This window comes from Melospiza melodia, chromosome 5, assembly GCF_035770615.1.
Source record: "Melospiza melodia melodia isolate bMelMel2 chromosome 5, bMelMel2.pri, whole genome shotgun sequence".
Lineage (NCBI taxonomy): Eukaryota > Metazoa > Chordata > Aves > Passeriformes > Passerellidae > Melospiza > Melospiza melodia.
The window spans coordinates 135297-156539 of NC_086198.1; the positions used below are offsets into that span (position 1 = coordinate 135297).

Below are 21243 nucleotides of genomic sequence, written 5' to 3' on the forward strand. Positions count from 1 at the left end.
GAATATATCTACAAGAAATATGGACTGCTGCAGATGTTTAAAAAAAAAAAGAGTGAATGAGTAAGAAGAGATTTTGTATGAAATCTAATTAAATAGAATATTAAAAATATGGTTCTCAAGACATTATAAACATGTAATGCCTTATTCTAATAACTGTTAGAGATGTTAATTTGCTAACTGCAAATCTATTATCACTTTTTTTTTAAAGCACAGTGGGAAGCATCAAGTTAACATCACTAGAAAAAATATTTTTTCCTTTAAAGCTTGTTATATTGCTGAAGATTTGTTTCTTAGCTTCATCTAGTTTTCTTGATTTTTTTACTTAATTTTTTTTTAAATTTTTAATCCTGAATAGTCCTTAAACTGGATCTAAAGCATTAAAAAGAATCTGATCTTAAATCACTGCATATTATTTTATTCTCTGATTTTGGGTAAAGCCCAAGGAGCATGAGGTACAAAGTCATTTACCGATGTACATACTGATAACTTAGCTGCTAACCCTGAGAGCAGCCTGATAAAACTTACTGAAGAACGGAGCCCACCAGCAGCTGAAGCCTTACGTTCTTGTCTGTAAGACTGGAAGCATAGCAACAGGCTAAGAGAGGGCAAAGCTCTTAGAATATTCTCTGATAATGGAGAAAAATCCAACATTTGAAAATAGCTAAGTTAGTTTTTTCCATGCAGAAAACACTAAACAACATATTGTGATGATTATTTAGATGTCTGGAGAGCTCTGAGCCTGAGAAGGCACCGGCCAGAGTGCACTCACTAGCAGACAATTCCTTTCCCTCCAACAGTACTTACCACGCTGCTTCACGCATCAGACTGAGGGCACGAAGTGCTAGAGGATGAAGAAAATGACAAGTACCTCAGAAGTCAGCAGTAAATACAGCACAAGTAAGCAGGAATTGGGATTTGACCAGGAGCTAAAGCCAAATGTACTTGGGAAGGCTGAAGCCTTGCAGGACGATGAAGACACCAGCTGCAACAACTCCAAGCACTGATTACCAAGCAAACACCCAGCAGGCCCACCTGGAGTCTTACTTAGATAATTTTTTAAAATCCCATTTTCCCCTCAGCCAAAAACCTCATTTTGTCTTGCTCTATGCTCAGACAAGGATGAGATTAATATGTGGGATGAATTTTATTGCAATAAACATTTTGAGAATATGACAATAAGCAAATTACCAGGAAGAAAAGTATTACTAGGAAAGGAAGAAATATGACCAAAAGTTATTCAAAGGCTATTTCGCTGAACAATAAAATAGTCAAAAAACCTAAAAATGCTGCCTCTGTGGTATGTTTTTAATACATATTTGGGAAATGAGAACTAAAGGTCCAAGCTTTCTAGCGTAGCCTAATTCACGTGCATAGGGAAGGTTGATTACAGGTCTCTGTAATTTCACTGTTTTTCAAATTCAGGAGTGTGTATGACTCTTGTTAGAGATGTGAATTACACCAGAGGAACACACGTAACCTCCGCAGGGACACTTTCAGAATTGTAGATTTAAATCCTCAGTCATCCTGTTAAGACTGCACTTTAATAGAAATGGAACCTTCAGTCTAGTGGCACTGAATATTAAAAGGGTTGTAGAGGAGTATTGATGCTAGGGGATAGGTGAAAGCCAACAGGCACACAAGAGCACCTGGTTCAGAATGAGGAATCCCCTGAGAGGATGTGGTTAATATTCATGTATCTCTGAAAGGCCAGGAGGGAATAAATATAAAAATAGTGTGGATGAACCAGACTGCTAGCCAGGCTGTCTGACTGGCATGTGCAACGTCAACAAATGCAGAATCACAGAATCACACAGAAATAATCAGGCCAGAAATAAAGACCTTTGAGTTCTTCAAGTCCAGCCTATGACTCAACACCACCATGACAGCTAGACCATGGCACTAAGTGCCACACCCAGTTGTTCCTTAAAAATGTCCAAGGATGGTGACCCACCACCTCCTTTGGCAGTTCAATGCAGCATCTAATCACTCTTTCTGCGGAGAAAATAATCCCTTCTTTGGAATCAAAATAAAGCAAAGCTAAAATTTATTTTCTGTGCCAGAACTACAAGCCTAATGCAGAGGATGCTGATGGTACTGAGGATATTCTCACACTCAATGTATTCTGTGTATCAGACAGAGCAGAAGAGCTAAAACACTAGAGAATATATGCAGAACAAAATAAGAAAATCAGGCGCTAGTTAGTGACCAGGACTGAGTGGGATTTATCTGAGAGTTCTCAAGTATTGTAAGAAGAAACTGCAGAGAGGATGGGGTCTCTTGAAGGCTGAAGGAGACATGTTTAACTTTTATGGGAGTGGATAAAGTGGTTGCAGAGCTATTATTCATTCAGTTAGGGGAAGTTCAGACAGGCCATTAGGAAACATTTCTTTATGAAAAGGGTGGTCAAACACTAGAATAGATTTCCTAGAAAGGTGGTTGATACCTGAAGCCTGTCAGTGTTTAAGAGTATTTTGGTCAGCAATGAAGTGGTCAAGAAGTTGGACTAGATGAGCTCTGTATGCCCATTCCAACTGAAACAGTCTATTCTGTTATATTCTAAATCCCACAATAAAATAACTAAAGGCAGTCAGTGAAATTACTTGAAGATGTGTTTAAATTAGATAGAAGAATGTTCTTGTGAACTTGCTGCCACAGAAAGTAACTGTCAGCAGTTTTAAAAAAGGATTACGTGGGAAAAACTCACTCACAAAAGCTTCATAATCCAATACCAAAGGTATGAGGCTGGGAATGCAACTGTAGGTACTGGGGGAGTCTCTGGGGAAGGGACTGTGTAAATTGGCCAGACACCCATGCTGTCCTTAAATGCCATCCTCTGCTGCCACTGCCAGTCTGACCTAGACTTGGACTTTGGTTGGGCTAAGTGCATTGACAGGGTATTTTTTCCAGAGTTCACAGAAGTCCAAGGGGAATGTAACAGGAAAACTGTGCAGAGTGATATCTAAGGTGTTTTATTCAGAGGGATATTAGGATAATTAAATTTGTAATTATGACCAGATTTTTAAACTTGTCTTATAAAATGAAGCATTACTTCCATGTGTTATTCTTTTAATCTTGAGAAGGTAACGATGTTCACCCAGAGATCTTTCCCAATACTATTTGCTACATATTCTTACAGAAAGAGTCCTAAGTAGTTATAAAGTTAATGGATAAGGAAAAGAGAGAGCACAAGCAGAATTATCATGATTGAAGAAAATGCATAACTAAACATTTTTGCTAATGATTCTTCTCCACAGAATAAAGCTGACAGAGCAGTCAATTCTTATACAGCTAACAGCCAGATCTACCAATACAAAATCTGCTATTACAGAGCTGTTATTTTCATGTGGGCAAAACTAAAAACTGTAATTTTCTTCCTTTTCTCTTTTCCTCTATACAATGATTATTGCAGGTGTGAAGAAAGTTTCATTCTTCTTTTGTTCCAGCTCCTCAGCGTCCTGTAGTAATAAATAGGGCAGTCATGAAGCTCAGAAGATTTTTACAATTTACAAACTGATTTCTTGTTTGTTTTTTAAATCCCTCTCAAAGACTCCAGAGTTGCAGAACAACTAGCAATATACACTGACCATCTGCACCACCTTCATTTATTGACAATTGAAATTTATTTTCTATGTCCTGTGGAATTCATGACTGATAATGTCTGTTCACACCATCCAATGCATCTGGGAAGACATTGTCAGTAAGAGAACATCAGAATGAGAAACTGTGCCATGGCAGATGAAGTTTGGAATCAAGTTGCTTTCACCTTTCGTGTGCAGGGTGAAGGTTTTATCCATGTTTCAAGGCTTCAAATTTAGATAATTTCTAGAGGCGTATATGTGAAATATACCCAATGCCACTGATTCACTTTGCTGATTGATGGCATTTAACCTCAAAGACAAAAAACAGTATGTTCTTATAGTCAGCAGGACTTTTTAGGAATTGCTCAAAACACTTCAACATAATAGATTCTGATATAATTCAAATCAAGAGTAAAAATAGTTGTGATGCAGAGGGCCAGTGGTGCATAGAAGTCACACATAGATCTGAAAAGGAAAATAGTGATTAATGTATCTTCTCAAGAGCAGCTTTACTCAACTAAAATAAGCAAAATTGAAGCACTGTGGAATAGTCAGAATAGTCTTTAACCTTCATTATTTTAGGGTAAATAACCTTTAGACTGGAAAGGTATTGCCTTACTTTGCTGGATTTATGAAGACTGATCCAGCAAAATATTTTATCATGCTTCTAACTTCAGAAATTTAGAAGTTCCATTAAATTTACTGGAATGATTCACATACTTAAAGCTAAATACATATTCAGAGCTTTGGAAGAGCTTGACCTAGATGTTAAGTGTAGTGACAAAACTGTATTAAAGATAAATAAATCCAAAGGATAAGTTGATATTAATTAAACTATAGAACTAAATATATATGAATTCTCCACAAAAAACCATAGAAAAATATATCCCACTTAGACAAAAGACGTGTGATAATGCAAAATGCCATAAAATATGAAAAGGATTAGCATATAGGTTAATATAATTTCCAAATTAATTATACTAGCAGAAAAGGTCAATAAATTGAAGGTGCACATTTCACAGAATTTTCTACTAAAGAACTTTATTTACATTTATTTAAAAATTAGTATAATTTAATTTGTGGTATCTCACAACATGATAATACATCGTTTACTTCTAAAAGGGAATAATACACCATTTAGAATTTTTTTTTTGGAATGTTAATACTTTGTCACACAATAGTCTAACTGAACTGATATTTCTTAGGCAAACTGTACAGTGTCAAATTTAATTAAATGTTTGCTTGCTAGATTTGATAAAAATAGATAGGAAAATCACCTAAAACAACAGAAATTCCACTGTTCTGTAAAATGTGAGATAATATGATTTAAATGTATTTTTCCCTTTCAGTTCTCAGGAACATATGGCCACTAATAAAGTTTTGTGGTTTAGGTATATAATTTAAATCTCTTAAAAGTACATTATGTACTATAATTAAAGAAAAAGGTAAAAAACCACATTATATTAATGCCATGCAAGATTTTGGAAACTGGAGGTAAATAAACAAATAATTTTAGAAGCAGCTCCAGGAATCTGCTTAAGCCTGTGGTGACTCGCTCACGAATGTATGCTAAACGTGCATGAGAAGAGATGTTCATTATCACAGCACCATAAAATGGACTGGCATGGTGTCCTAGACTTTCCCAAAGTAATAACTGAAGTACCAAGAGTTTAAGATCAGAATTTTAGGAGGTCTACTAGAGTCCAGTAGTTTATGCTAGGAAATTTGAAGATGAGGTGGCAATAGTCATCATAGAGAATAAATGCCTTTATGAAAAATTTGCCCTGCATGTGAATTAATTCATAGGTAGAGACATAAAATATTTCTTTAGATGGTAATTTAAGAAGACACATCTGGGCTTGAAAATTGTGTAATGTGATGTGAGTAGAGATAAATGTGCTTAAAAAAACTGAACACAAATGTGTGCTTTCATCAGTCCCATTCTTTGGCTGATGGATCAACCTTTCACGAAACAAGAAAACTGCTGTTTCCAAAATGCTTGTAAGTAGAACTGCTTTCTTAATTATTCTTTCATTCATATACATATATGTGTGTGTGTGTGCCTGTGTGTGTGTGTATGCATGTGTGTCTGTGTGTGTACACACGTGTTGACTGCTGTGAGATCACAGCACAAGTCTCTTTGTTTTCAGATGCTGCTTGGAAAACTAAATAGAAAAAAAGGAAAGAGAAATAAGGAAATAAGAAAACACCTTACAGTCCAGATTCCCTCCTCTAAAAAAACCTCAAATCAAAGAAACAAACAGAACCTCATCAACCTATAGACTATTCTCCATTTTTTAATTCTTGTTCCAGCTATTTTCCATTTACACTGCTGTAGCCTAATGTAAGCCTCAGTGACTTCTTCCAGAACTGTATTTTTGTACATAAAACTTTCTGTCTTCTATACAGTTTCCATGGCTTACAGCTTCCACATATGTGCCTATCTTCACAGAGAGGCCAGAGAAGCAACAGAAATTTTCTGATTTTGTTCTTACTGCCCTGTTGCTATGAATAGTACATTTCTGGTCTTGAGAAGGACTTGTGAATCAATGCTATCCTGGAGCTTTCCTCTGCTTTCTGCACTTTGGCAAGATATATTTGACAAGGTCAGAGAGGTAAAGAGAAATTTTAACATTTATTTAGGGTTTTCTTCCCCTTTAAACAGTAAACCTGTTCTAATACCACTCTTTGTCTCTTTTCCCATGCCTTTATTCTCCTTCCAAGCTCTTTCTTTGTGTGCTCCTCTTCTCCTCCTGCCTTCTGCTCTACCATAGCAGTAATTATTATCTTGATCAATAACCAGCCCTATGCTGCAATTAATATTTCAACCTTGGTAGATGCCATCATATGTTTCTCTTCCCTTTATACCTAAAAACAGGGATTAAGGTAAGTGTAAAGATAGACCACGCAACAAAAATCAAGCCAAAACCCAATGGAAAGAATTAATTTTTCTATTTCCTCTCCTGTGCAAAAGGGAAGGGAAGCAGCATGGTCACTCTTTAAAAGTGAGTGGGAATATCAAATCTATTTCTTCCAGAAACAGGGCAACTCCTCCACTGCAACGAAAACACTGAGCCAAAATATGAAAAGGCAGCAGCAGTAGATTTTTTTACCAGTTTTTTATGATTCATTTTGGACATCTAGTAATTTTTAAATTTGGCTTGACAAATGACTGAAGACTGAACAATTATTTAGAGATTCCTTGTGGGGTAGTCAAAGTGATACTTGCAGGTAGAAGCCGGAACAATTTGCAGAGGAAAAATTACAATAATGTTAATGATGCATTTTAGAAATGCACTATAAAAAGTCATGGACTATGACCTTTTTTATTTTTTTGGTACAAAGCTTTAATGAAAATTTGAAACTTAACCCAGAGACACAGAGTTTGTCATTATTTCCTATTGACTTTACTGGGGTTTGAATCCACCCTACTGTACTGGCCCATTTTCACCTCTTTCTCCCATAAACAGAGGTACATATTCAGACAGAGAGTTCATTGTCACCTTCTCTTTGAGAAGCACAAAATTTATACCTAGGTTACACTGCTTTTCTCCTTCCTGATGCTGGTTTTTAAAAGAGCAAAGAAAATAAAGGACAAAGAAAATTTCAAGGATATAAAGATACAAAAATGATTCGCAGACCTGTTGGGGTGAGTTCCAAAGGAGGGCCACAAAGATTATTACAGGGATGGAATATCTCTTCTATGAGAAAAGGCTGAGAGAACTGGGGCTGTACAGCCTGGAGAAGAGAAGGCTCCAGGGAGACCATAGTGCAGTCCCTAAAGGTGGCCCACAAGAAAACTGGAGACAGACCTTTTACAAGGGCATGAAGTGCCAGCACAAGGGTTACTGGCTTTAAATTTAATGAGGTTAGGTTTAGATTGGTGAGGCACTGACACAGATTTCTCAGAGAAGTTGTGGATGTCCCTGGAAATGTTCAAGGTCAGGTTGGATATGGGGCTTTGAGAAAGCTATTCAGTGGAAGGTGGTGGTGCCCAGGGCAGCGGAGCTGAATCTAGACGCTTTTTAAGGTTCCTTTCAGCCAAAACCATTCTAGGAATCTATGATACATCTTCACCTGAGTTTCTTTCCGTTTCTCTGAGGCTTAGGGAGAAGTCTTCTGACTGTTTTTACTGTTGGGACACAATTTAGATTTCCTGCCTGTGCATCACTGTCCTACCCATCCCTGTGCAGATCAAGGAAAGCACTCCCTCTGTCTGTCTCTCTTTGCAACACCGTGTCTCAGTTATCCTGGGGACCATGGAGCTGGAAAGCATCCTGACTCTTTTCTTCACAACATTTAAATACGTTAGATGACCCTTTTCCCCAACATGAGTAAATGCCCTATATCTTGTTGGGTTCCATGGTAACATGGGGAATATTCTTACAGATGTTTCTGTAGTTATTCTATTTACGTTATATTGTGTGGTTATTCTATTTCTGTTATCATCAAGGGTTTCTTACCTTCCAGAGATCACACAAAACAACAGAAAGGCTTGCCACTGTATAAGAAATCAGAGCATTAATTTGCCAAGTGTGAATGAGAATGTCAGTCATGAACTAAAAGGAACAATATTTTGTTGTTAATAGGGGTTTCAAATAGTTATCTTTATACTATTTCATATTTTAGCTCTGTTTTTTCCTTTCGGATTTGTAAAAATAAATAAGCTCATTGGTAGAGAGAGACAAATAATGAGTGCAGGGATTCCTTTTCTATTTAAAAAAAGATGTAACAGGATTGGATAATTTGCATTTTTATTTTGTGGTATTTTAAATACATTAACTGAATGACAAGACATCTGAGAAATCAAAAGTTGTTAAGGAGACTATAATCTAAAATCATTCAATCTGGAAGTTTCATTCTAGTCAGATAGACTAAAAATGATATTTACCTATGTGTGTTTTCCTTCTTATATAACTTCTGCTGTCACAAAGCAAATAACCTTCCCCTTGACACAGTTTAAGTAAGTCACACAGGAAGCATCCTGATAAAGAGACAGCAAAATTATTTTTGTTGCCTATATTTTTGTTATTTGTGAAGAAAGAAGGATGCTTAAGGGGACAACTGAAGCTCAGCTGAAGAGTTAAGAGTGGGTGGGACTTAAGAAGGAGGATTTAACTTACTATGTTGCAGTGTCTGAGACAAGAGAACTGAGTAAGCATCCCCTAGAAAGAAAACAATTTATGTTCTGAAATATACACTTAGAAATAAGTTGCTTTGCTAGAATGCAGATCTCTCAGTGATAAAAAAATGACTGTATGCAAGCTCTCAAAATATCATAAAGCACAGAAAACAATACTTCTTGCCTTCAGTAATGCATCTCTTATGCTTAAGTCCTACTTTGCACTGTGCTCTGGGTGATGCTGAAAGCTCAACTTCTCCCTTGTGGGTCTCTCAAACAGTCAGGAGCCACACATGGGACTAAAAGCAACTTTTACTTCTCAGATCAAGTCATGCATTAAATGAAGCTGGTTAGCCCCAAGGCCAAATTTTTTAATATAAATTGCTGTCACTGCTTAAACATGTCAGAATTGAAGACACTTCTAGAGCTGGACACTCCTTAAAAAGGTGAAATCCACTTAAAGTTTTCCTAAAACTCAGCAAAACTTTCAAATTTCAATTTTTAGGTTTTTTTCCTTAGTTAAGTAGGCTAGATTTTATTGTGGTTTATGGAGTCTGATCAGACTGGATATACAGTATAAGATTTTACCTCAGTCTTCTGAAACTATTCCTGTCCTGGCTTGTATTGCTGAAAGATCAAATAGTACTTTCAAATTCAAACAACATAATCTGAAGCTCAGTTCAGTGTTTCAGAGGAGACATAGCTATATTTTAAATAGAGAGCTTGTATTAAATTCTAGTCCCAGTGTGGGCTGTGTTGAATCAGCACAATGCATATGGTGGATTTTTGTTTCACTTATTTTCTATTTCTCTTTTACTGGCAGTAGTTTCCCCAGGCTGGACTACTCCAACCCTGAGTAAAATGCCTCAGAATATTTTTTCTTACTGTATCAGCTATCATGTTTTAGTCACTTGAGTCTTATCAGTCTATATTACTGACAGTTCTATACAACTGTTGCTGTGTACAGAAATTGCTGATTTTTTAGGCATTGTGAAGCTAGTTGCTGTCTGGATATTGATGAAATCATAATATGGCATCAAGGAGCTCAGTGTAAACAGACCCACTAAATGCTCACCTCGGTTTTAGTCCGAGCCCTGTGCAGGGCTGTGCTGTTACCAGCACTGACACTGCCCAGGGCAAGCACAGAGAACATTTGTCTGCATTGATGACACCACCACAAAACCTTTTACATAACTCTGTAATTCTCAATTGGCTTGTAAACAAGTGCAGTTTAAACATGAATATGCAGTTTAAGTTTATTCTGGCAAGATACAAAGGAACTTGAGAAGTGTAATATGCTTTTATGGTAGATGATATAGCAGCACCGTAATTTAAACTTTACTAATGCTGCTGTAGAAACAAAGCCTACACTTCTTTAAAATTGGGTTTTCTTAACATAAGTACTGCATTTAAATGCAGTGTCTGTTGTTTTCAAAAAAATGTTTGAAATAAAACTGTACTATAGTCTGTGCATGAGGACAAAACAATTGAAAAACAAATTAAAGCTATTACCATGCTGCCAATGTAGATGGAGGTAAGGCAACACAAACTAACAAAAACAAAATCTATCAAAAAACCCCAGAAAATCTAAGTTTCTCATCAGCCATTCTACATGTTCTTCTCATCCTTAGCAGGATTCCTGTTTGATTATTCTTGAAATTAGTTCTGGTATGTTTCCTATTTAATGTATCAGATTTATTTATAGTTAAATGGTAGCACCAGATGGAAATGCTAGGACCAAATGAAAGAAGTACAGGAGACGTTTTAAACTGAGTGTTAATTACATGCTGAAAAAGTTCTAGCTTTCCAACAAAAAACAATTTCCAACTTCCAAAACCTTGCTATTATTTTCATTTAAAAAATCAAAGGTAAATAAAATAAAAATCTTAAAATATTCAGAGTACTGCTTTTGAATAATGTTATCCACAATTTTAAGACAGACAGTCCATTAAATAGAAAAAAGATTTGATTTACATGAAGCAAGAGAGTACAAAAGCACAGCTTTTGTAATTTTGGTAATATTGCAGTTCTACAAACATATTGCATAGTATGTGTAAGAAAATAGTTCCCATCTTTTTATATATACTTCTATATACAAGAAAACCATTAACATGAAGGTTACAAAGCAAAAATGGTTAGCAGACCTTTACTGAGTAGTGTTTGGAACAATACAACACAACACAAATTTTGATCCAACTTTCATGTGCATTACAGTGAATCAGCTGATAACAAGTCCATAGTCCAAAGTTTGTGGGTTTTTAATTTGTTTTTTATTTAGCACTTATTTAGAATCTAAAAACAAAGTAAAACAAACAAATAAAACAAAATCCCCCTAAAAGATACATTATGTTAGCAACCAAATATTTCAAACATCCTTCATTAAATCCTTCTAGACATTTATGGCTCTGTCTTCCAGACTTAATAACCCTCTGCATCTAATATGCTTGAAAGTGAATTATTTTATCCAGTCAAGCTAATTTTGAAAGCAAATCAGTATAACTCCATTTCAAAGAAGCAATGTCTTGGTATGTTTTCTTAGGAACACCAAAAGACCCTCCATATGCATGAATAGTAATGTAATTGCAAAACACCGACAAAAAATTTAAACCCTGGAAAAAAGTGAAAAACTACAGCTCAAAATGCTGCACAAATCTAAACTATGTTACATTTCATGTTGTAATTACAACTTTTCATCTCTTCATTCCAACAGAATTAGTAGAAACAGCAGTGTCATAATGTTGGATATAATAGAAGTGTCTGTCTTTGGTCTTAACACTTAACCAATGAATGAACTGCAATACAAACCATACAGCTGACAGTGCTCAGAGAGGTTGGCTAATGCTTTTACTTTTCTCTTCTTTTTTCTTCTGTTTTTTTTTTAACAAGAAAGAGACAGCATCCTATAATATGACACAAATGGTTTTTTAACAGGAGATAAATCCATTGTATATATTAAACACATGTAGCCAATAAGTTCTTTGCAGATATTTTGTTGCTGTCATCAGGATGGCACCCTAATTTTTTACTATGGTTAATGCATTGAAATCACTTTAGGAATACTCCTTGAAATCATGTGGGCTAGAAATACTTTTTAAAATACAAACTTTTTTCTTACTTTCTTACAGTTTTCAATGGATTTAAAGAAAGACATCAATATTATGAAATTCATCAGAATATTAAGACTTTATGAGAACTTGTTATTCCATCTCATAGGTTGTTGAAGCTCTTAAATATGCTCTAGTTCATACTGATGAGACTCCAATAAAGAATATCCTGACAGTGCAGAGCCACGTGGACTTACTGGGTTGGTTTCTTTGGAGTCCTGTGTACTACCCACATATCTCTTCTGAGTTCTCTTCACACAAAGTGGCAAATTATTTCAGTCTTGCTGTTACAATTAATCTAGTAACAAAAGGGTTTTCTTCCTCCCTGCCCATTCCCAACCAAGTTGGTGCAAAATTTATTAAGGTTGGTTCCTTCCATCCAGTGAACAAATAGCAGGTAAATAATCTCCGAAGGTGAAGAACAAATAGAAATTATTCAGTGGAAAATTCATGACAAAGTATCTGCAAGTCATCCTACAGGTTTATTTGATGAGAAAAAACCTCCTTAGCTTACCTGTATACAATTTGTAGGAAGCCCCACTTTAAGTCACCTAATAGATTAGTCACTATATTTGTTCATCTTTTAAGCAACAGGTGTATGTAGATGTGCACAGATAATGAATACACATAGATGTGTCCCTATACATATCTTTTTATTTTTCCTCCTGAAATTCATGACTGTCTCTCCACCATTCTTTTACTTGTGTGCATAAGAAAAAGACATCCATATCCCTACAGTTATGAGTGCATTTCATGGCTACACTTTTTCATGTTCTACTGTCACCTTCTTTTTCATCTGTAACTCTTTTTGCCCCTCTTACTATCTGAAAAATCCTCATGTTCTAATATATTTCCTTGCAATATTTTCTAGTATAATTTCCTCCAAAGAAGAAAACTCTCAAATAGACAACAACTCAGCTGTTAACAGCCTTCTTTTGAAGACATAGAATAATCAATTCAAAATCTTCATTTAACTGTTAAAACCAGCAAATACAGACTTCTTGCCATGGGGTAAAATTCACACCTCTGAAGAGGGCCAATGGTAAGGCAAGCACCAGTCAAGCCATTGAAATGTCTTGTGCTGGTCTTCTGCAGAAGAGTGAATTTCCCCTGAAGTGAAAACAAAGTCAATCTTATTAGGTGGTAATAAGATGCCATGACAATCACCATGCTAGTTTGCTCATTTTCATTTTTTTTCCCCTAAAAATATATATTTTTTTAAAGTGTGTAGAAATACCCACCTTGCACCATCTCCCCTGGCTTCAGAATTACTTTGCAAAAGCTCTCATTTCATTGGTGACCTTAGATTCAGAAGCCTCTAAAAATACAAGCAAGGTGATGTAATTTAAATAGTAGAATTAAAGAGCACACTTACCTCACACAATCAAGCCATCTTCCGCAATAGGAAACATTTTTATATTGTTTTACTTTCCTGGGTTCTGCAAGTTTCGAGATACTCTTGTTAATCAATGCTGTGACAAATTTACCAGCAGCATACCAAAGTATTTTTTATAAGATTTCAATTAACAATGAACCCAAATAAGTATGAACATTGATACAAGAAAGAAATCCCACATGAAACTTGTCAAAAAAGAAAGTCAGTAGTGAGATCTGAGTGCAAATCTGGCTGCATAATTTAAACAGAGACCTGGTAAAGGCAATGTAATATCAATGTACTTTTTAATACTGAATGTTGTTTAATATGTGGTTTTATATATACTACTATTACTTTGAAACCTCAGCAACAGATGGTAAACAAAAGAGAATAATAAATGTGAATGTCATACAAGTTGTTAGTGCACTGCTTCTCAGCACCACGTTACATTACTACCAATGTTTGTAACGTGTTCAAGTGGTAGCGGATAGACATAGTCAGAAAATGGGCAAGATGTACCTTTGAAGATTTCTCCCTTGGTTTTGTATTTGCCAATTATAAGAACCTTTTGAAGAGCAATACACTGATCAACAAACATATCACCAGAATTTCCTTCTTTACCCTGTTCTTCTTTTCCAGAAACTGTGTGTTATACTTAAAGCAATTGCTTCACATGCAATGGCCTCGAAAATATTACATAAGGTCATTCAGATCTGACAAACAGGAGCATTTCTTTTAAACTTTTAAAGGAATATTGCTGAGCATCTCCAAAATTTACTTAGTGTACAAAATCCTAGACTTAGTAGACAAATAGTAACAACACATTTTTAAAGAAATCAAACTCAGGGAGGAATTCTGTCTCTTTTTGTATTAAAAACCATTTACTGAATTTGTTTAGTAAAGCAAGCATCACACAATGCTTTAAAATTTTAAAATTCAGGGATAAAAGTTTACTTCCAAAAAGATGAATGGAAAATTGTGCTTTCAGACAGATAAGTTATTTATCATACAGGGGGAACCAATTCATCTCACCATCAGATTCTGGGTAAATCAATGTACTCTCTCTCTGTCTCTCTAGATATATATATATATATGTGCAGTTCATATCCAGGTCCTGCAAAAATCTAAAACTATGTGCTTCACTTCAAGTAGCAAAGGCACCTGTGTTATTGTCCCTTTTGGAAAATAAGGTGATCTTATGTTGTAGGTTTCCTGATGAAGAATACATTGTTGAGTGGATCGCTCTCTGCCGTCTCTGCGCTGGGCGGCAGCACAAGCCCCAGCAGAAGGCAGCCTGAACTCCTGCTTGCAGTGCAAGAAGCTGCTCTGCAGGCGCTCGGAGCGTCGGGCTGCTCACGAGGGAAACCGAACCGAACTGTGAAGCTGAGGGATAGTAACCAAAGGCTATTCTGGTGTGAGGATAAAACGGAGTCCTTCTAGCTCCACAAGCAGATGTTGCTACTGGATTGACATGTGGAGCCTGCTCCTGCTGGGGACAGGTAGAGTTTACCATTGGGACAGGCGCAGAGCTCATAGATAGTCTGGCGAGGAGCTGAAGAGCCGGGTGAGGAGGAGGAGGAGGAGGAGAAGGAGGAGGAGGATGAAAAGGACCCCACTGGTAGATTTCCCAGGCGGATTGTATCTGCGTCTAAAAATATCTAAAAAGAGGGAGAAAAAAAAGAATACATAAATTTCTATCAGCAGTGAGACATATTTTAAAGAAGTGCTTTGAGGCAGCTGTGATTTTCTAGAAATATATTTTAAATTTTAGAAATATTTTATTAGAAGTATTATAAAGATATATTAGAAATTTCTCTTTTTAGAAGTAAAAAAGCTGTAGGCATTTATTGTTTTTCATCTCTGTGTAGTCATTTCTGCATTAATAGTCATTATGACAATATATGCAATTACTTCATCAACATGTTTATTCAGGTACAAATATTATTATTCAAAAACATTTAGACAAGATTCTTGAGTAGGTTGAATTTTCACTTGAACATTTTATGATTAACATCTATTCATTCATGGCAGCAGCATATACTTGCTCTGGCAGAATTTGTATTTTAATAAGTGTGAAGTGATACTAAAGCACATTCCCCAGTGTGCTCCTGTAAGCAGTTGAAAATATGTGCTGCACTGTGCTAAATTGTAGGGGCTTAACAATAGCTACTTCCAGAGAATAATTAAATGAGGTTACAAAGACATATGCACAAAATAAAGAGCTTTTTTGACCTAAATTAAGAGGAGCAAAGATTTCAGGTTAGTCTTATTAAGAAGGCCATCAAGATATTCCCATTTGGTTTTGAACATCGAGTATGATTAAAAAATATTGTGGTTTTTTCAATATGTCTTGGAAATAACATGAGTCAGTATGAAACTGTAGATACCAGTAACATTAATGAATCTCTGTTGAGTTCTCCAATACTTATACTTACATTTGCAGAAAACTGCATGTCTTCTACTGATTCAAACAGATGAGTGTCCAGCTGCTCAAAATTTTTTAAATTTTATTTTATTTTATTTTAATCTATGGAAAGAGTAAATAAGAGCTAAAGTAAAACCAGTCATTATCTCAGGAGAAGACTAAGAACTTCTAGAAGAAAGGTAACAAAATGACATTAAGCTCTGGAGGTGACACTTGAAGCTTAGGAAAACCTGAGCTCCTTAAACACTTGCTAATGTTCTTTATATGTTATCTAAAATCAATGAAGCCAACTTGACATCATTGTACCACAAGGTTCACAGTACATGTAAAGAACCAAAAGAAATATGGAAAATATTGCTTTTTTTTATTCTATAGGAGACAAGCATTATTTTATAATAAAATAAGAGTATATGGCAGCAAAGCAGTGCAGAAGCACTACTGAGGTCCTGCCATAGAGAAGTCAGGAATAGCAGGCTGGGAAAAAAATAAAGTGTCTGTATAAAATTCCATACAGGGATTGATTCATATTCATGTTTCCATCCACTGTAAATGACTGGAATTATTGAAGGTAATATAGTCTGAAAGTAGCCCCAAACACTACAACTCCCCATCACTGTAAGTTCTCTAGCTCCCACAGTAATCATACTGTCTGTCGTGGAAGGAAATATTCACCAAAAGGGACAGAAAGAGAGAATCTCAGAGACATCTGCATGTCACAATGCCTGCTTTAATTCACGTTGTGACTGACAGAGGAAGTGATCACAAAACTAAAATGTAGCAAACTATTACCTTTGTTCTGTAATTCACATAACAAAGGAATGATGTATTTAGACACACAATGTTGCCTGGAAATTCCAGTATTATAGACCTGAGACAATTAGTAGTCACAACCCATGAAGAAATAACTTTTATGTAAGAAATGTGGATGGTGTTGGCAACACTTTAATAATGTTTTGCTAGATTACAACTGAAAAAAAAAAAAGATTACACATGTTGAAACATTCATATCAGCTAAGAGTAAATGTGAAAGTAACTACGGCAAATATAATATGAAAACAAAATAACAGATGGGGGAAAAAGAGTTTAACAACAAACTAGTAACTAGGAACTGGTAAAATGTGGGAAGGAAACAAAGGACAAAATAATGAATGGAGTGACAAATAATTAAAAGTACTCTTTCACTTCTCATATCAAGCAAAAACAAATGGTAACAGGTCTATTATTAAAGTAGTAACAATAGAGTTATCAATAGCATTGCATAAAAATCCAGTAGCATTTAACAATGCAAGGTCTGTGTAAGTATATCTTTTGTATTAAATAATGCTTAGCATAGTTCTGTGCTTGGAGAAAGATCAAAACTTGATGTCAGAACATGACTGTGATAAAATACTTTCAATTTCAACAGTAATTCAGCAGGATATTAAACTGGAGCCAGTAATGTCACAAACTTTTAATCAGCAGTTCTTGATAACTTTGAACAAATAGAGCTAAAAAAATCTGAGGGGCCTTTTGGACTTTTAATACTGACTTTCAGTAAGCCTTGTGCCATGGTTTAACCCCAGCCAGCAGCCGTGTGCCACACAGCCATTCACTCATTCACTGCCCACCAGAAAGATCAGGAAGAGGTTGGAAGGGTAGAAGCCGGAAAACTCCTGGGTTGAGATAAAGGCAGTTTAACAGTGAAAGCTATGCACACGAGCAAAGCAAAATAAGGAATGAATTCACTGCTTCCCGTGGGCAGGCAGGTGTTCAGCCATCTTCAGGAGAGAAGGGCCCCATCATGCATAATGGTGACTTGGGAACACAAACATCAGCACTCCAAAGGCCCTTCCCCTTATTCCTTCTTCCTCCAGAGTACAGAATGTCCCTTTAGTCAGTTGAGGTCACCTGCCCTGCCTGACTGTGTCACCTCCCAGCTTCCCATGCACCCCCAGTCCCCTCCCCAGCACGGCAGGATGAAAATCAGAAAAGTCCTTGGGTCTGTGTAAGCCCTGCTCACCAATAACAAAAACACTTCTACATTATGAACCTCGTGTTCAGCAGAAATCCAAAACAGAGCTCCATACCAGCTACTGTGAAGGAAATAAACACTGTCCCACAACACAAAACCAGAACACAAAGCACAGCCCCGTACCAGCTACTGTGAATAAACACTCTCCCAGCCAAAACCAGCACACCTTGGTATACTTGGAATATTGAAGAAGAAAAGAAAAATACTATTTCTATGGAAGCTGGAGACATTAGAATATCATACATGCAATAATAAAAAGCACTCCAATATAGAAGACAAGCGTGTAAGGCAACACATCAAAATACAGTATGAGCTCTTCATACTTTTGGCAGATTGTGTGACTGACCATTTTAACAGCTTAGCTGCAGTCATGATGGGGAAGGTTCATGAGAAATCTGTAATACAAAATTAAATGGTTTCTAAAAGACATGTCTTGATTCAAACAAAAATTAACTCAAAAAATCAGAGAGCCTATGTGGCAGAGATCTGGCTGGAGGTAAATCTCTTGAAATTTATTCTATTATTTGCTATGAGCTCAATAATTTTTCTTTTTGTTTACATCAGTACAGCTACTCTTCTACAATCTACCACTGCAGGTGTTCTGTAGAGTACTGCTCCAAGACTTTAATCTAGAGCACTTTACTCTGGTGTGCATTACAAAGTAGCTCAGTTATTTTGCTCATTAAATGAAATTATCTTTAATAAGCATAGCTGTGCAGGCTTTTCCACTGGTATTTACAAATTTCAATCTGTGATGTACAACAGTCCAGGTTTATCTGGTATCATAATCCAGCATGATAGCTATCCAGGCCTGTCCCAGCATGCATCCTAGAGCATCTGGTGAGCAATGTGGGTATTAGGATATGGTGTCTGAGAAAAACAGAACTGGCTTCTTGAGAGGGTGATATCTGCTGCAGTGAGTCCAATTTAATCCCATCCCTGTAGCTATACCCTGGTGAAGCCTGTGTTGAAGAGGATTAATAAAGATGGTTTAAAGCCAGTGTTAAAATCTACCTTGTACATATGCTGTTGGGTTGTAAATGAGAGACAAAATTTAGAGATGCAACATTGCTATCTATTAGTTAAGTAGGAATCCAAATATACTGCCAGAGTAACCCAACACATTAGGAATTTCAGTGTACATATTTGAGGATATATTGTTTTCTGTCCTCTGATCTGCTAAAACAGAAATTCATGGCTGAAAACTCCTCCAACACCAGCAAAACTTAAACTACTTACTGTTTTACATCTGATGTTATCAGGTGTTTAAAGAGAAGGGAAGAAGTGGCAAGAGAAAAAATTAAACAGTATGATGTTTCTAGGGAACACTGCTGCCAGATAATGTGTACATGGTCTTTCTCTAATCTGTTTTGCTGTGAGAGGTATGAGATAAGCCCCTTAATACCTCACATGCATCAAGGCAATGTAGGCCAGTCATAGTCTTTCTGAGGGTCTCACTCCTCAGCAGATAAATAGGCACAAATAAAACCAAAGCCTTAATTCATTCCTGAAACATTGAAGGAGACTGATGGACAGATTGCAAGATGGAAAAGGCAGCTGCTACTCCGAGAAATGTTATTTCATGGAGAGCAGAATGCTAGCAGCATCATGGTCTCCAAATACTTAAGGTTTAGAAATCCCAGATCCTTGCTTTGTCATGTGCATTTTAGTACAGAGAAAAATATATTAGTACTATATTGTTTAAAAGTATATCTGATTTCTGACTAATTAAAGAATCAAACTGAATCAGCCTAGTGTATGTGATAAGAATGGAAAAATGGTACACTTTTTATATACACTTTTTGCTAATGAAGATCTGCCATTCTCCTGCTCATCACAATGTATTGTTAATCTGAACATCGAGAAGGAAAGGGAGAGTAGGGAAAGCCAGAAAACATAGATTATCTACAAAAAAAGAACTAAACTGAAGGAGCAAACTTTCAGTGGGAAATATGTAGGCATGAGGTAAAAAAATCAAATACTTGTACAATACTCTTCAATAAAGAGATATGAACCTGTCATGTATAAAATTCTCTAATGGGTCTAATTCTCTAAGACAGCAAATGACAGTTTAAGTTGACACCGTCAAATTAAAAATTTAGGATTTATGGACAATGAGGAATTTTCTGTATCCATGAACTCTTGACTAAACAGGCTACTCTCTAGGGCTGCAAAGGCGTATTTCAGGTCTAATTCAGATAAGAAATGGCAGGAAACTGGAGGAAGTGTGAAAGAAAAGAAGGAAATCTGATAGGTGGGTATTAATCACCCAGTATGAGTAGACACTGTAATGATGTCTCACTAAATAAACTTTTTGGATTCCTTTAAATATTCAATTATTCTGAATTACAGGAATGCAAGGTTTGCTCTTAGTCTTTTTGGTATTCTCAGAAGCATCCTACAAAGAAGATTATACAGATTAGGTCACTAGGTTCAACTATATAATTTTCATATGTTGATATGTTTCAATATTCAAGGTTAAGATGAACTATAGCATAAATTGAAGCACTTTAGTTTGCATGGACCATTTATTCTAACACTTATCTGTGGCTTTCATTAAATCTAAATTATAGTTCTGAGAAAAGGAACAAAAAGTCATAATGAAAAATTAAAATATTAACTTGATAGCATATATACTGGAAAATTTAAGCACATGGTGGCTCAATATCTGGAACCATACTGGTCATAATGATTAATAGTGTTGAGGAACGGTTAAACAGTGAAATTAATGTAATGGCTGAAATAAAACTGAATATACTAAGCATTCAGAAGTGACCAAAACATCTAGTACAAAATGTGTATTAAAATGTATTCTCTACAGTGCTAGGATCAGTTGACCACAAGACAAATGGGACCTTCAATGGCCTGATGTGGTGAATATTCTCTTTCTAAAGATTATTTCTGGTACACCTGAGCACAGCCACCCTGGCAGCATTGCTCCCATTCCCATCTCCATGTTATGACTACAACCACTGACAACTGGAAGGGATTTGAAAAATAACATATCCATACATGAAAAATAACACTGTACATCAGTGAAATGTACAGTTCATTCTTGAATGGAAGAATTTGTGTTTTCACTCATCAGTACCAAAGAGTTGTTTGTGATTGTAAGATTTCATTTTAAGTACAAATTTTTGTAAATTTAATACACAAAAGTATATATTGGTACTTCTGAGTTATAACCCCATTACAATATATAGGTGCCTACTGAAGAAAAACGCTCTCTGGCGTATTTATTCTTTTTGTTACAGAAATAATTTTCAGTCTTTGTAAATTCATTCAATCTTTGATAGATGTGACTTCTTTGTGGTTTATGTGCACAATCCAGAAAAGAAAATGTACTTGAAATATTTGTGCTTAATTTACAGAGTACAAAAACTTAATTACCATTTAAATAATCATTAGAAGGTACATTATATTAAAAATATATAGTAAATTATTCATGGTCATTTTTGCCTTTTTAATAAAATTTCCTATGATGTGAATCTTGAAAATTTAGCCATGAAAAAACACATTAAATATGAGTGTTTTCAGTTAAATTGCTTTGCTTTTGTATTTTTGATTGTAAAATGGTAGAGAACAGTGGTTTTTTTCTAGAAATAAATTACACATGAATAACTGGTTG

At 35.7% G+C, this 21243-nt stretch overlaps 1 protein-coding gene across 2 annotated transcripts in view; it reads right to left on the reverse strand.

The window, feature by feature from the left end:
- Positions 1–14392: 14392 nt before the first annotated feature.
- The window catches only part of SGCZ (sarcoglycan zeta), a 377337-nt gene continuing 370486 nt past the window's right edge, over positions 14393–21243 (reverse strand). For both annotated transcript variants that reach the window (XM_063155945.1, XM_063155946.1), the window contains exon 8: positions 14393–14837. In XM_063155945.1, the coding sequence (XP_063012015.1) occupies positions 14616–14837 (222 nt within the window). In that variant the 3' untranslated portion in view covers positions 14393–14615. The remainder of the gene's footprint in view (positions 14838–21243) is intronic.